This window comes from Vulpes lagopus, chromosome 10, assembly GCF_018345385.1.
Source record: "Vulpes lagopus strain Blue_001 chromosome 10, ASM1834538v1, whole genome shotgun sequence".
In the NCBI taxonomy this organism is placed as follows: Eukaryota; Metazoa; Chordata; class Mammalia; order Carnivora; family Canidae; genus Vulpes; species Vulpes lagopus.
In genome coordinates, this window is record NC_054833.1 from 31,973,976 (window position 1) to 31,990,952 (window position 16,977).

Below are 16,977 nucleotides of genomic sequence, written 5' to 3' on the forward strand. Positions count from 1 at the left end.
CCCCAGGTCCCCTTTGTCTCTCTTTAGTGTGTGTGGGGCTGAGGGAAGGGATGACATGGAGGGATGTGGGGGCCAAGAGGGGCTTTGAGTGGTCCCATGGGATCCCGGCTTGCCTGTGGGGTAGTGCTGAGTCTCCACAGAGGTCGGTGTAAAGAAGCCTTGGGTTCTTAATGTTACCGGCTCTGGGAATAAAACAGGGGCTACAGGTAAGGACAAATGCTAGGAACATTGAAAATAAAACACATACTGAGAGGAGGAGAGAGAGGGAGAGGATGAAACCGAGCTCCCAGGGCAGTAGGAGAAGATGAACAAGTGACGGGGGACACGCTCACACGGGGGCGCTGCATTGAGGCTGGGCTGCGGGCCCGCAGAGTGAGGCCAAGGTCGCCCTCGGGCCTCCCATCAGATAGCCTGCGAGGCCGTGGACCTGCCTGCTTTGGGGAACTGCAGACCTGGCTCCCACCACAAGACTCTAGCCTGACCTCCAAGCCTGGGAGGTGTGAGGGGAGAGGTGAGAGATGGTCAGGTCAGGGTCACTAGGGTCACACCGTGTGCGGTTCTCAGTTCCATGGAGCCTGGGTGAGGGTGCGTGAGTGGGAGGCGCCCACATTCTGCCTCAACCACCCCACCAATCACCACCTGGATGGGGTGAGAAAGAGGAATTTCCCCCACAGATGTGGGGAGAAGAGACGTCTCTCCAAATCCCAGTAGAGCTCCTGTTTGGGAGCGAGGATAAGCAGAAACATCTTTCTGTATCTCCAGGCTCTTGAGACCAAGATGGAGCACCGTGGCCACTTGCTGAAGCGGGGAGAGGGGTGAGGGGACCAAATCCAGCCCAGGGCCCAGTGATGGCCTAGGGCGGTGCTTCTGGCTGGTGCTGGAGGACGAAGTAAGAAGAGGAAGAAAAGAGGGGGGGGTTTGTTGAGTCCCAACCGTGCAACAGGCCCCTTCCACGTGTATTTCTTTCTGTACGATGTCACTCCTCCCACTTCAATGTGTACAGTACTGGGTGTTCAGCACGTTCACAAAATGGTGCAGCCATTGTCACATCAATGGTAGGACGTGTCGTCACCACGGAAGGGAAGTTCATACCACTGGTGGGCATTCCTCGTTTCCCTCTTCCCCTCCCCCCGGCAGCTACCAATCTCACTTCATCTCTTCAGATCTGCCTCTTGTAGACATTTGTAGGAATGGAATAATGCCGCATCTGGCTCCTTCCACGTCGCAGAGTGCTGCCAAGCTTCTTCCATGTTGTAGAGTGCGGTTCTTCGTGCCTTTTCTTATGCCAACAATATTTCATTATACGGCGATGCCTTGTTTTACCTGTTGGTTCAGGAGTTGATGGACATTTGGGTTGTCTCCATTTTCTGGCACTTGTGAGTAACGCTGGTATAAACATTCACCTACAAGTGTTTGTGGACATTGTGTAGAGTCCCCGTAACCATAAAATAGGCCCTATCGTCCCTGATTTATTAGGAAAAAAACTGCAGCTCAGAGAGGTTAAGTCATAGTTTTTGAGACAGAGAAGCTGCTTTTGATTGCGTTTGATTAGGATAGAAGGGCCAAGAAGGACCAAGAAGACCTTGCCAGGTCTTTATAAACACCATTGAGTAAAAAGAAATGGCAGGAATGAGAGCAAGTGTGTCACAGGCCGGCTGTGGGCTCTACTGGACTTCTTTCGGGAAGTTGGCCACACTGGCCCGCCCCTCAGGTCTGGGAGATGCCCCCCTTTCCCCACTTGCCTCCTCGTTTCAGCGGCAGATGTGAGGACCGGTCAAGAGCAGTTCAAGACAGCTGCTGGAGCAGCTCATAGGGCTCGTGGGGCGTCAGGTGGGAGGTCTCTGCTGTGCCCTCATTCTGTGCGGGTGCCAGGGGTGGGCTCCTGTCCCAAGGAGAGGATTCAGCGTGGGCCCAAGGGCAGCTCTGTGGCATGGAATGACAGGGTCACAGAGGCTGCTGGCTCTGCCTCTCTCTGCCTCCAGGGCTTTCCCAGAAAGTACTTGGACGTGGGAGTGTGGGTGACGTGCCGCCCCATTAATGCAACTCCGATGGCTAGATGGAACCCAAGCCAAAGCTGGTAATCATTGACCCTCAGAAGCTCCCTGGGGGGCAGAGCACTAGAAGCTGTGGGAACACCAGCCCTCCAGCAGACCCCCTGCTCTGTGGTTTATCCTAGAACCTTGCCCTCCTCATCACCTTCCTGGGAAGTGCAGTGGTCCTGCAGTCTGGACAGTGGTGTCGTGCAGCCCGGGACTAAAGTCATGGCAGATAATAAGGTCTCCAGGTCTGTCAATCGGCGGCAGGCTATAACTGGAAGGGAAACTGGAGTTGGGGGTTCTAGTACTGAGGATGCGCTGGGTCCAAGTGTTGTCTAAGCCCTTTCCAGCCACTTGCAAGATAGATACAAGTGTCCCCGTTTCTCAGATGAACACACTGAGAGGCGTGATAGTGCCCAGGGTTAGAGCTTGAGAGTGACTGACTCCAGATCCAAACCCCACATACCGACTTCTTCAGTCCGGCCTGGGAACCACTCGAGGCAGCTCTGATAGGGGATCTTCAGCATAAGCTAGAATGTAAGATGAGAAGGCATCTGAAATTTCCCTCCAAACTCAAGAACCTGGTGTTCTGTGTCTGGTCGTTTACACGTCCATCAGAGCTGGGGCACCAACATGACACCCTTTACGTTGGGCCCGGCGGCATCATGAATGGACCCATCACCCAGGCATTAGTCCTCTATTTTAGATATTGTCAAGGTTATGGAATTCTATATGTTTTTTAAAAAACAACAACAAAGAAAGTGTACTTTCCTGTTGCAGACACTCAGGGGAGCATGTTCAGGATCTCCAGTCCACATGGAATTTACTTGTTTCTGGGCTGGAAAGACTGAGCTGATGTAACACCAACCCAGACCACAGAGAACTAGAAGGGTCACACTAATAACAGGATCCCGGCACTAATAACAAATGCAACTTCTTGTAAACATTGAAATTCTTTTCCTAAATCCTGGTGCCGTTTGAGGTGGGTGTTGCAAAAGATGAAATTTAAGAATTGTTTCATTGTACACGTGCCCAGTTTTCAGACAAACAAACTCCCCCAACACATACTTTTACAAGATAAACAAGTGAGAGGATGATTATTTTATTTGTCAAAATCGTTCCTCACTTTATAAATAATCCAGTAAAGGATTTTAAAAAAATATCTAATATCTTAACGCCCATGTACTATGAGTACTATGACTTACTATATACAAGGCATTTCTGTTCACCTACCATCTTTTGAGAAGACCATACACTGGTTCCAGTATATATTTAGATCTGGACAAAGATGTCTGCACTGTCATGGAGTTGTTTTGAGTAAAAAATGAGAATAAATAGGCCAGGAGATGAGAAATGTCTTTAGATCATTGTGTTAATTCCATTTTCTGTCATAGGTTTATTAGAAACTAGAATTCAACACGTAGGCCCTCAAGCGGTCCAGCCTGAGTGCACCAGTGGGCATCTTAGAACTGATTCTTCTACCTATTTCTTTGTAGAGGAGTCTCATCTGCTCCCCAGACAGACCACCTAAAATTTCACCCAGGATTCTCTAGGGATCTGTTCTTTCTCTCCAGGTGAATAACCACATTTGATTGTGTTTTGCCACATGTCTTTCCTACAGTGCTTCCACCCCAATCCTGGGTGTGTCCTGACAAAGGCAAGTTGGCAAATTCCAAGCCCAAACCAGGGAGTTGTGTTGGTCACTACAAATTTCAGTTATATGTGGAGACTTGAAAATCATCCTCTGCGCCTCCTCAGAGGCAAGTGGCTTGATGTGCACATTGACCTCTCCGTAAACAAGACAGCAGACCACCCAGGCCGGGAGAAAGCCAGATAAGGGTTTGGTTGTGAGGAGCCAGTGGCCCCAAGCCCCGGCCATCTGCCTGTCCTGGAGCTGCGGAGACCCAGGCTCGCCATTAGAGAGCAGTGTGAGGCCCTGTTACCTTCCCACATCCCCTTCTGAAAACCAAGCGCTTGGAGTCGTTCACACCTCACTGGATCTATTTCTGTCCTTGACAAATATTTTTTTGAGCATCGAGACTGGCACTGGGCTGGGTGGCACTGGGGGATATAGCAACGGAGGATGTGGATGGGGTCACTGCCCCCAAGTCAGCATGAAAGTTAATGTGTAAGTTGAAAGGCCTATAAATACTACCCACCCCCCCAAAAAAGTAGAGCGTACAACAATATTGTGAGGGGAGGGAGCCTTATTTACTGGGGAGGGGTGTGCTCAGGGACTCCTCTCTTTTGGCAAAACTGACCTTTAAGTTTCTTTCTGAGAAATGACCTGTAGGTTGAATCCAAGTAGCCAGCCTGGGATGGAGAGGAGGGCCAGTGGAGCACGGGGGGTTCCCTGCATGTCTTCCTTTGTATCCCCGGCTGTTGACCAGGGATGACCTTGGAACTCCGTAAGCGTCACTGAACTGGCCAACTCCAAGGCCAGGGCCTTTGCCCTCCTGCTGGAGCAGTGAGGGCACCAGGCTCAGCTCACCATCACTGGCTGAGTCTCCTCTTCCGCTGAGGGGGAAGCTCCTCGTCCTCCCTCATTAGCCTCACCGTCAGTGAACTTCCGACTGTGGACGACGACGTAATGCCCCCCTGTAGATATCCATAAACGTCCCCAAATGGAAGATGTCATTGCCATGACTTCAGGCCATTGTCTACAGTTAGCTCAAGCCAGGACAATCTGTAGAAGTTTCCACAGGAAGCACAATGCTTGACAGTACATCTTTAGCTGTTTCTGCAGTTGTGTCCTAATTACATCGGCTTCATGACGCTTTCTGATCTCTGCCTGGTATCATGAGGCTCTTCTTGCGACATCGGGGCCGGTGGCCTCCTCCAGCCTGCACCCTCGGATCCAATCCAGTCAACCCTAGACCCTCTCCATGGCGACCCCGCGGCCTTGCACATAGTCTCTGCCTCTCTTCCCTTTTCTCATGCTCTTGCCCATGCTTTTCCTTGTCCTTGGAAACCCACCCCCTATGCACCAATCTGAACCCGCCTTATCCTTTCAGGTTTCCTGTCTTCAAAAAAGGTTTTATCTCCTGATGGCTCCTCTGTGCTATGTGATCTCTGCAGTAGGCGAGGACATAAGTGGAAAATCACCATTTCTGATGCATAGTAAGTAGGTGCAGGAAAAATGTTGGCCTTCCCCTTCTCCCCCCACATTGTTCAGTTGTTTTGAGTATATACCACAGGGCTTAAAAACAGGGGCTTCTCAGTCAGGCAAATCTAGATTCTTCTAATCTTTGCTCTTTGGCCTTTTTTGCTTTTGTGAACTTGAGAATTGCTTAGCTTCACTGAACCTAAGTTCCCCCAACTCCTAGATTTATTATGAGAATCAAACTCTAAAATATACATAGAAGATTTTACTCTTGTGCCTGGGCCAACATCAGAGGCTTTTGGTTACCCCCAAAATTCACAGCTCTAATGGGGCACCATATTGCATTGTACTCTAGAGGGTGCTGTTCACACAGGGTGCAGGAGAGTGCGAGGTGTCTCCTGAAGCTGTGAGCAGGGTTCTAAGCCCTCCGTGGAGTCTTCATAGTCATTTCCCAATCTCGGGAGGTGTTTCTCAGCCCTAGACTTTCTCTTCACTCAGCGTGAGCTGCGCATCTTCGCTTTACCTTGACTTCTGCTGTTAGCTGTGGCTCAGTCCACTCAGACCCAATGAAGCAATGCCTTCTTGGTAAAGAGCTGAACTCCCTGAAGTTTAGAAGAGAAGAATTCTTTAAAAACCTTTGGAATAGAAACCAGGTGGATCCACCTGTGTGGCTGTGAGTTTCTCCTGTCTTCTAGTACTTTTCTCTGCTGTCACCGCTCCTCACAGCCCCCAGGAGTGTGTTGTTTTCTCTTCAAAACTGTGAACCAAGCAGAGGTGAAGTCCTTCTCCATGTAGCTGAGACATGCTAGCATTTCCTAAGTACCTTAAGGAACCATTATGGAGACAAGTAAGGAAACAATAACGAACACACACACAGAATAAGCATCCAGCTTCCAAAGCGTCGGTTTCTGATTCCATAGCAAGTGCACGCTGTCACCAGAGGCTGGGAAGAAAGACCCTGAAGATATCTTGCTTGGGTCCAGCTTCACTAGCTCCCAGGCTGACTGAATTAGTGGGAACGTCACACCCCTTGATGCTTCCTGCTAGGATCCAATCCAGGTGCCATGTAGAAATATAGGTCTTTGTGGTGTGAATATAGTGCTGTCAGGATGACCACTGGTCATGGTAAGCAAGTCATCTAGATAGAGCTTAAACCCTGCATCTGAAAATTTTAACTCCTTTTAATAACTTGTTTTTGTATTTAAATTTGGTTAGTTCCTTGATTCTTTACATCCGGATACAAAAGCAAACAAATGTGCAAAGCGAACAGATGGCCTATGGAATGGCTTTATGACTTCTTAGCTACGCCTTTTCTTCTGTGTGTTCTTCTGTCTTAGTGGCATCAAAACCTTCCAGCCGAAGAGCCCCAGGAACATCCCCTGTACTTGAACAAGTTGGCTTTTTGAGGCTAGTGAGAACACATGCCGTGAAGAATTGCGGGTGGCCTCACTGAGTGTTAGAAACACTTAAATAGGATTTGGACTTGTTTAGGTGATTTGGGGGAAGGTTTAAGGAAGCAATACTTTGCTTTGGGTTAGATGTCAGTAACTCAGTGATTTTAGGAGTGACTATGTCAGTAAATCTTACCATCTATAAGGGGACAGGGCTGGTGTACAGCTCAAGTCATTATTGGTAAAGAAGCAGTGATCACTTCTAATAGTCGAGATAGGGAGATTTTTGGTCATTTTTTGTGGTTTGGATGATGTTCAGGTTATTGTCTGTGTTCAGACATGATTACAGAATGGCCTCGTCTGAGGTTGATGTTCTGTGAAACTATTCATGTTTAGAAAAAGAGCTGTAGTTGTGAGACCCAGGACAGCCCCTGGCAGCGCCAAGACCCCAGATGTCAGAGCTGCTCGTCTCCTTTGCAACTATATATTCAGTAATATGATCGAGTGTCAATATCTATGGTGAGAGAAGGACAGTGTCACCCCAGGTACCACAGCTCTGGGCAGATTTGTTAAGAATAATTCTTCTTCCCTCTATCCTTTTCCCACCTCTGCAAGATAAGGCTCTGCCTTTGTTATAGGCAAATCCTTGATAAAAACACGTTCACCTTTCCCGGGTCTTTGGGTCCATGTGCGGGGATGGGCTCCGGAGCCGGTACAGCTCACAGGCAGTGATGCCCTGATGGAACGTTTGTCACGTTCCTCGAAGCCTTTGCCTTCACCCAGCTGCTGTCTCCAGTGTAGCGCATTGAACTCCACACAGTATAGACTCCAAATGGCTTGGGTCAGTGACACCTGAGTAAACTGTTGCACACATTTAAATTTGTGGACTAGTAATAACAGTGTTGACTATTGTCTAATCACTATGTTCTAGGAACTTGTGTGCAATCACCTATGTGACTGCTTTGAAAACACACGGCAGTCTTTGAAAGCATATTTTAACAGCCATTTCACAGGTGAGGACACGGAGGCTCAGAAGGACTAGGTGGCTTTCTCAGGTCACCTGGTCATTAAGTGACAGAGCTGGGGTAGATCCATGTCTCTGCTGACCCAAACTGGGCTTCCTTCCACCTGCCGCGCTGCCTTTGGTTATTACCTGTGCCATGAACATCCTGAACCAGGTCCTCCCATCCTCTCTTAATCTCTATGCCTGGCACACCTCTGCAGTCATTCAGATAATGCCCCTGGACCAGCTGGTTCCAGAGAAGTCTACAGAACACCGTGTCCTTTATGAGAGCACCAACACCCTTGGACCTTGTGGTTCCCTGGCTCTTGTTCCTACCCTCTTTTCTTTGGAAGGAGCCAGGTGCCCAGCAAGGCCTGTGTTGCATTCTCACCCTGGACACAAGCAGACTTGTGGTTTCGCGGTGGACTGGATCCGGGAAACCCTTACCCAAAAGGAAAGGTGAGTTGTTCCTGAAATGCATTCCTAAATCTAGCCAGGCAGCGTCTTGAGGCTCAGATGCCCTTTTACGTGCCATGAGACCAGGAAAAATGCTTTCTACTGGCCTTGCCAAGATCTGTTTAAGAAGAGCCCATGTTGACCTCCAGTGAGCTGCCTCATACTGTTAAAGACATGAGCAGTAACTCCTCCCAGAATTACCCAACAGAACTAGACAGAAGCAGCCCTCTGTCTCCAACAGGTTCTGGGTAGGAAAGGGTAGTCCGGGAGCTAAGATGACTCAGTGCTCATCAGGGTCTTGAGTATTTGCAAATCCAGTGGGTGGCTATCCTACAATAGCTTGAGATCATTTTCATAGAAAACAGGAAGTGCTCTGTGGTAACAGTTAGGTGCAACACACCTTAGCAAAGTTGTGTGTTGAAGAGTATAAGATTGACACCCAACCTACTGGATCTCCTCTTTGATGGCTGCTTGAAACCCCATCCTCAATTGTTTTAGGGTGGCAGCAGACCTGCCACATCGCAATAATCCAGTCACTTCTTATCTGTGAGGAACTTGGGAGCAGGGGCTGCGGTTCTTAACTCTTTCTGTTTCCTAGCATAACACCTGATATATAGTAAATGTTCAATAAATTGAGTGTTTCCTTGATTATGTCAATGAAGAAGACTGAGACCATGACCCAGAATCCCCTTCGATGCCTTGCTACATACAGCAGGTCCTCAGCAATATTTGTTGATTCAGTTGACTATTGGCTTACACAAAGCAGTAAATTTTCACAGAAACTTGAATTTCTCCTCCACCCCTGTTGCAAAAGAACAACAAAAAATCATTTGACTTCCCTCGGGACCCAAACCCAATAAGTTCTACCTCTAACATGAAATCTCAACTCAGAAATTCGGACAGAAATGTCCCGAATGGAACGAAGGTGATGAGAGGTTTGATGAAAAAGTAGACTGGAGTAAATGTTTTCTCCTCTCTGAAGAGAAATAAGGGCCTTTGTGATTCCAAATAAGAGGCAGCAAAAGCAAAGTCATTTTGCTCTCTTCCCTTGGATACTGTGGCTGCCCAGCATGCTGGCACCAGGCAGGAGACATTGTGATAAGTGCCGTAGGAATCCCCAAATCCAGATTGGCTTGTTCTCAGGTGGACACCTGCAAATGCATCACCTCTGTATTGATTCTTTAAATATCATCAATAAGTACACACCATGGGCGCTTCGCTTAAAATGAAGGGAGTTTTGATTGATGTGGGAGTTGCATTCAAATGAAGTGTGCGGTTTTTTGTTTTTTTGTTTTTTTGGCCAAAAGAAGATCCAGGAGGAAAACGTTTATTTTCAGGAATTTGAAGGGCTCATAAGCAGAAGAGACTTCAGACTTAATTAGAATTATAACGAATTGTCCCTGAAGCAGAGCTAGACCAGTGTTCTTCATACCAGTCCGTTCTCTAGGTCTATAATGAAAATATCTCACATGGCGTTCCACCAATGAGTGCGTGGTCATTGCTTGCTTTTCCAGCTTAGCGTGTCGCTGAGGCCCCCAGCACCCTGTTATCTACTTCCTCAGCACCTCTTTCAGCCCCTCACATGCTCTTCTGCTGCCCCTGCCTGGTTCACACACAATTATGGTGCAGTTGCTTAGTACTACACACACAGGTGTGTCTCTTCTAAAACATTGCGATTAGAGAGGGACCCACATACGTGATGGCAAACTCATTGCTTTTATGCATGGGTTGATGAGTTTCTTTGTCATCACTCAACAAATACTTATAGTTCCTACTACATGGGAGTCCAACACCATCCTCAGGCCTGCCCTTGATAGCATATCTCTCTGCCCCTCAGATACAGTGTTCCCCAGAACACTCCCACGGTTTCTCATCCTGGCATCTCCCACCCCTACCCTTGACTGGAAGCTTCTTGGCCATGACAAGGACTGTGTCCATTTGGTAAAAATTGCTTCTCCAACACCTAGCGCAGTGCCTGGCACATGTACTAGTAGCAACACAATGCTGTTGAATAATGATAGAAAAATATATTAACAAATGCCAAAAGGCAACGAGCTTTCTGTCAGTTGAAGTGTTGCGCAGAGGTCGGATACCCATCTGATAGAGATATTTTAGCAAAGGTGTTCCTTTGGGCACATACACACCACACCACATTGTACTTGCTGATTTCCTGAGCTCACTTCCCCATTTGACATGAGCCCCTTGAGAATGGCAGCAGATTGTATTTGTTGTTGAAATCATACACAATAAGCATACACTCGATGTTTGGAAAGTTTACAGAAAGTCTATTTTCTGAGAACGGACTCTTTACAGAACAAGCATACTGGAGCACTGAAGAAAAAAAATGGCAATAATACAATTCACTTGCTTTGCCAGACCACTAAGAGTACCTCGGTAAATATTAGCTAATGTCCAGCCCTTTGCTTGCTATTAAGATTTACTGATTTCAATAGAAAGTAACCTAAAAGCTGTACCTGTTACACAACCCAGATACCATGGCCAATCTCTGACCGCCCCATAGTACAAAAAATACACATTGGCTCTGTCTGTGGTTAGATTAGATGTCATTGTCTAAGCAAAGGAGGCTCTGTGCAGATTATAATGGGTCTGCCAGGTGAATGATGGGTTTGGGCAAGGGATGGATGTATCCCACATTCTTATGTTCTCTAGGTATAATTCTTCTCACTCTTTGAATAAACAAGTCAACGGCATTGGCTAACCCGGTGCATGTGAAAAGCACGTCCAGTAAATGCCAGATTTTATAGAATAAATCCAACAATAAAGATTGCTTTTAGATCTGAGTTTCTTACATAACAGAGACTATTGTACAGAGAGAGTGGTCTGGTATCTCGTTTCTTCCTGGTGTGATCTTGCTTTCATCTTACAAATACGTACTGATCTAAGTCTATATATTCACCTGCATCTTTGTGAACACTTGGAAATCTCAGGATCTCAGCAGGTTTCAGAGAACAAGCTCAGAGATCGATGATAACTGATTCTTTCTGCTGCAAAGCTAATAGGCATGACCTATGAGAAACAGCAAGAGAGCTATATAGAGCGTGGCAAAGGAGAGGAGGAAAATGCTGGAACTCAATCCATGCCTGGTGCCCAGAGACCTTAGCTGGGGGGGTTGTCATGTCTTAGCATGACGGTATTCAAGCCATGTGAGGTTTGAAAAAAAAAAAAAACATACTTGGCTTGGGGCTTGGTCTGAGAACAACCAATTGCCTTGGTTTAAACCACCCAACTCCACTATCAAATTAAGCATTTTTAAGTTAATACAAATTAGCATCAGTCCACTGACCAAAGCCTAAAATAAATTAGGGCCGAGTCTAAAAGAAATCAGCCTGCGGACAGAGACCAATTCCCAAGGCCACTTCTTTGCATTCCCCAGGCATGGATACATCGGGTCAGAATATGCTTAGGATGTTGGTAAGTGCAGAAGGTCTGGGGAAAGCATTATAAGCTGATTGCTTTTGTTTTAGCTTTTTGCAAGGCCAGGTGGATATTTGACTAGTAATGTAGGCATGGAGACCCAAATTTATCCAAGAGATAAATCAGAGTCTACTTCTTCACCCTGTAGAAATATTCTTTAGGGATCCCTGGGTGGCGCAGCGGTTTGGCGCCTGCCTTTGGCCCAGGGCGCGATCCTGGAGACCCGGGATCGAATCCCACGTCAGGCTCCCGGTGCATTGAGCCTGCTTCTCCCTCTGCCTATGTCTCTGCCTCTCTCTCTCTGTCTGTATGACTATCATAAATAGATAAATAAAAAAATTTAAAAAAAAGAAATTTTCAAAAATGAAACAAACTTAGGAGAGACTAGAAGAGAAAAGGCATGAGGAAGAAAAACTCAGAAATTGTGTTTCAGGAGCCATCACTGGAAATATAATGGGTGACGAAGAGAATGCGGATTCGCCTGATAAATGTTGGCTTGAGAACTTATTATCTTAGGTGACAACCACTCTATGAAGAGCTTTTAAAACAGTGTGAGCTAACTGGGTGGCAGGCACTAAGGAGGGCATGTGATGGGATGAGCACTGGGTGTTATACTATATGTTGGCAAATTGAATTTAAATTAGAAAAAAAAAGAAAGCAATGTGAGCTTTGATGAGCCCAAGAAAGGGAGGAAGCCTCCAGTGAATGTGAAGCAGGAGAAGCTATGTGTGTGCAGAGAAGGGAGAGAGCCAGGGGTTGGGGGAGACTAGGGGGCAGATTCTTCTTCAGTGGCCCTCACCTGGGACCAACCCCTAAGACTCTTTGGGGACTTGAGGTCAGTGAGGGTTGGGTGGGCTGTAGGCAGGGCCCTCTGAGTGTGTGCACTGCTGTTTGCTCTCCTGGTAGCATTTTCTTTCCTTGTATCTTTAGCGCTCGTCCTCAACATTTCAAATCACCATACCTGTGGTTTTTCCCTTCATCACTTCTACCTGGTGTTGGCTTCTTGTGTTTTCACCTGGTTGAAGACTGTGAACAAAACACTGCGGGATAGGACTTTTGTTTAAAATTTATCACTAAGTTGGTTTCGCTTCCTGGTTTGTATGAATAAACACCTTTTTGAAGGGGGATTTTGAAATCTATTTTAGAAACATATTTGCATTTAATTAAAAATACCACGAAGACATTGCTCACCATGGTGGGCACACCTTGGAGTGGGGGAGGGCACGTCTCTGGGAGGAGGTAGTCTAGTGTTGATGACAGTGTGTTTCATCGTTGTTGGCTGTTTAGGGGAAAATCCCTTCACTTTTTAAAAAATTTTTTTTTATTTATGATAGGCACACAGTGAGAGAGAGAGAGAGGCAGAGACACAGGCAGAGGGAGAAGCAGGCTCCCTGCACCGGGAGCCCGACGTGAGATTCGATCCCGGGTCTCCAGGATCGCGCCCTGGGCCAAAGGCAGGCACTAAACCGCTGCGCCACCCAGGGATCCCTCCCTTCACTTTTTTTGATGTAAACTGGAAGTCATAATAATATCATCAACAAGAAACCACTGATTAGATAGTATCTTGAAGAGCTCACTTCGTTCACTGAATTATTCCATCTTATGTTCATTGAATAACTAGTAAAAGTGCCCATAGACTGTGCTAGCAGCTGGGATAGAGGATTGAATAAAGCGCGGTTCTACCTTTATGCAGTATTATTTAAATCAGAGCTTCCCAGTCCTTCAGCTTAGAAGCAGGGAAGGAAGTGTGAGCTATTAGTGGTGACCACCATACTATTCCTTTCAGGAATCTTGGCATACCATGGAGAGAGAAAGGAAATAGGCTTGTAGCTCCACCGAGCAAACTTCTGTCATATGGTAGGACTTGACCAAATTGTATTGAGGAACTCTGTTCTAAATAGTCTCGAGCATTTAAAAAAAAAAAAAAAAAGGAAGTTGACCAATACTTGTCTTAAAATGTTTCAGGCAAATCTGACTTGAGAATATAAAATTTGATAGCTGAGATGCAGCATGTTAGAGGTTCCTCTAGACTGGAAGCAGGGAATGTTATGTTTTATGTTTTTAGTTGTCATCCTGCCTCTAGTTGGTACGTGACTTTGACTATGTCATTAAAATTTTCTAAATCTCAGTCCCTCCATTGGATAAATGAGAAAATTGAATTAGGCCAAGATTTTTAAAAAAGATTTTATTTATTTATTCATGAGAGACACAGAGAGAGAGGCAGAGACATAGGCAGAGGGAGAAGCAGGCTTCCTGTGGTGAGCCTGATGCGGGACTCGATCTCAGGACCCCAGGATCACGACCTGAACCAAACAAAGGAAGATGCTCAACCACTGAGCTACCCAGGTGCTCCAGAGCCAAGATTTCTTTTGTTATTGAGTGATAATAGCAGTAAAGAGGAAGCTTTAGGTAGTATATTGGTGAACCTTTTTTATAGCTATTTATTTTTATATATCATGAAAAACATAAATAGTACTTCCAGCTTCTGTTTCACAGATATTTTTGCTTAGCACAATCTAAATTTATTAAAGGAAAAGGAGAGTTAAAGAACAATATCAAATGAATCATAGCACAGGTCATAATTGGTTATCACAAACATTTTTAAGTGTCTGTGCCACTGACTATGGTCAGGAAACATTTGAATACATGCCCTCTTAAGCTTGTTCCATCTCTATCTCTCTGTAATTATTTTTCCTCTTTATGTTTAAGCAATATGGTCGTCTGGTGGAAAGTTTCTATTGAAAATAGTGTTGTGGTATCCAGAATACACTGTCAGCTTTCCTGAATGACCAGCAATTCAGATTGTTTTGAATGGTCTTTCAGATACAGTTAGCTCTACGTGAGTCACCTCGTCCCCTGTGGGTATAAACAAAACTTTGTTTTGTTTTTGATGTGTTTCAGATCAGAGCGTTGACAGAAAGAATGTTCAAACACCTTCGGAAATGGTTCATTGCTCACTTTTTTGGCCATTCTCGGCAAAGAGCAAGGCTGGTCTCCAAAGACGGAAGGTGCAACATAGAGTTTGGCAATGTGGAGGCACAATCAAGGTTTATATTCTTTGTGGACATCTGGACAACTGTGCTTGACCTCAAATGGAGATACAAAATGACCATCTTCATTACAACCTTCTTGGGGAGCTGGTTCCTCTTTGGTCTCCTGTGGTACGCTGTGGCGTACATTCACAAAGATCTCCCCGAGTTCCATCCTTCTGTCAACCACACCCCTTGTGTGGAGAACATTAATGGCCTGACCTCAGCTTTTCTGTTTTCTCTGGAAACCCAGGTGACCATTGGGTACGGATTCAGGTGTGTGACAGAACAATGTGGCACTGCCATTTTCCTCCTGATCTCCCAGTCTATAATTGGGGTCATCATCAATTCTTTCATGTGCGGCGCCATTTTAGCCAAGATCTCCAGACCCAAAAAACGTGCCAAGACCATCACATTCAGCAAGAACGCAGTGATCAGCAAGCGGGGCGGGAAGCTTTGTCTCCTAATCCGAGTGGCTAATCTTAGGAAGAGCCTCCTTATTGGGAGTCACATATATGGAAAGCTCTTGAAGACCACAGTCACTCCTGAAGGAGAGACCATTATTCTGGACCAGACAAATATCAACTTTGTAGTTGATGCAGGGAATGAAAACTTATTCTTCATCTCCCCATTGACAATTTACCATGTCATTGATCAAAACAGCCCCTTCTTCCACATGGCAGCAGAGACCCTTCTCCAGCAAGACTTTGAATTAGTGGTGTTTCTAGATGGCACAGTGGAATCAACTAGTGCTACCTGCCAAGTCCGGACGTCCTATGTCCCGGAAGAGGTGCTCTGGGGCTACCGTTTTGCTCCCATAGTATCCAAGACTAAGGAAGGGAAATACCGAGTGGATTTCCATAACTTTAGCAAGACCGTGGAGGTGGAGACCCCTCATTGTGCCTTGTGCCTTTATAATGAGAAAGATGCCAGAGCCAGGCTGAAGAGAGGCTATGACAATCCCAACTTCATCTTGTCAGAAGTCAATGAAACAGATGACACCAAAATGTGACAGTGGCTTTTCAACGGGAGTAAAGCAAAGTCGTGAAGATACCTAGTGACTAGAAGTATTAGGAAGCAATCGACAGTTTGAGGGTATGAAATTAGGACAAGAGCCTTCAATGTCTATCAGGACCATGCCTCTGAACCCAACAGCCACCATCTTACAAGACACATAGCTCTACAAGGCAACTGCATCGGAACATGTGATATTCTCATAGGAAATGACAGTATGGAAGCCATAGGAGTTCACCTGGAATCTTGAATATGATTATTTGAAATCATGCAGTGTTGATAGAAACAGACAAAATCATCAAAATTTCACAACAGGCCAAATGAGATCTTACAAGTCTCTTGAAGAAGTTATGAGCTTCAGATAGGGTCAGGGAAAAACCATGTTCCCATTTTGATTATACTGATGATAAATAAGGCACTTTTGTTGTAACACTGGCTTTTATCAAGGGAAAAATGGACTCCCTTGGAGGCCATTTGGTTGGAGGAGATGAACTAATTAGAGACGATAAGAAAAGACTGGTACTCCAAGAACATTTGTGAGGCTCGGAGCTTCTCTAGAGACGATAAGAAAAGACTGGTACTCCAAGAACATTTGTGAGGCTCGGAGCTTCTCCAGTTCTGGTTGTTGGAGCTTTATCTTAGTCTAGGTCATGCTGTGTCTCCTGAATAGCAAGGGAAGGCTCAGGCCATGGACTCTGCATCTCTACATATGTGATGTGGAGAGGAGCAGTGAGCTCAACCTGCTTTATGGCAGGCACATCCAGACCCTACAGCTCAGAGTTGGGTTTTGGCCCAATTAATCTCATGCGGTTACATTTAGACAGGGGCTAAATCACCACTCTAACATCTCAATGAACACTTCCTGAAGAAAGAATGCTTGATTTGAAAATGGTGGTGATATTTCTTCCAATTTGTGTTAGGCAGGATAAGGGGCTACAAATTAGTTAAAAGAATATGTCCCGATCTTCCAGGAAGGCAGCCAAGAGTTAAAGGTGTAATGTCAGTTTAGCAGGGCCAGTACTGACAGTGCTTCTGAAAAAGAAAGTATCTTGTGTTTTTCTGCCTTGAGTTTATAACCGAAATGCTGTTTCTAAAGGAGCAGTGTGGGAAGGAAAGGGATGGTCTATGGCCCCACAGAGAGGAAAACGCAAGGTGTGCCTTTCTCTGAGGCCCAACACCACATCTTCCTCAAAAGGGAAGGGCTGATCTTTAGAGAAGGGTTTTACTGTGAATGTCTCTTTTCAGTTCTTCACCTACATTATTTTGAATCTATTCTGGAAGGAATGGGACTCAAAGCTGCTTAGGAATCAAAATGTTGTCAGTGTGTTGATTAATATATTAAATCTCCGAAGCTGTGCATGAGCTTTCCAAAAGTGTCAGTTATTGCACATTAATTGTAAGAGACCATCAGGTGACAACTCCCTTGCTGAGGATAGACTTTCTCCGGGGTGATGTAGAAGGGGTAGGAAGGTGGCAAATGTGACCATATGGTGTCGCAACACCAGCTTAC

At 45.9% G+C, this 16,977-nt stretch overlaps 1 protein-coding gene across 2 annotated transcripts in view; it reads left to right on the top strand.

Moving 5' to 3' along the window:
* Positions 1-16,824, top strand: part of KCNJ1 (potassium inwardly rectifying channel subfamily J member 1) — a 31,540-nt gene extending 14,716 nt beyond the window's left edge. Inside the window, exons 1-2 of one of the 2 annotated variants that reach the window (XM_041772230.1) lie at positions 11,293-11,421; positions 14,326-16,824. In XM_041772230.1, coding sequence (XP_041628164.1) covers positions 11,386-11,421; positions 14,326-15,465 — 1,176 coding nt within the window. In that variant the 5' untranslated portion in view covers positions 11,293-11,385 and the 3' untranslated portion in view covers positions 15,466-16,824. Of the gene's footprint in view, positions 1-11,292; positions 11,422-14,325 lie in introns of those variants that run through there. The other variant, XM_041772231.1, reaches the window with a different exon arrangement.
* Positions 16,825-16,977: the final 153 nt, after the last annotated feature.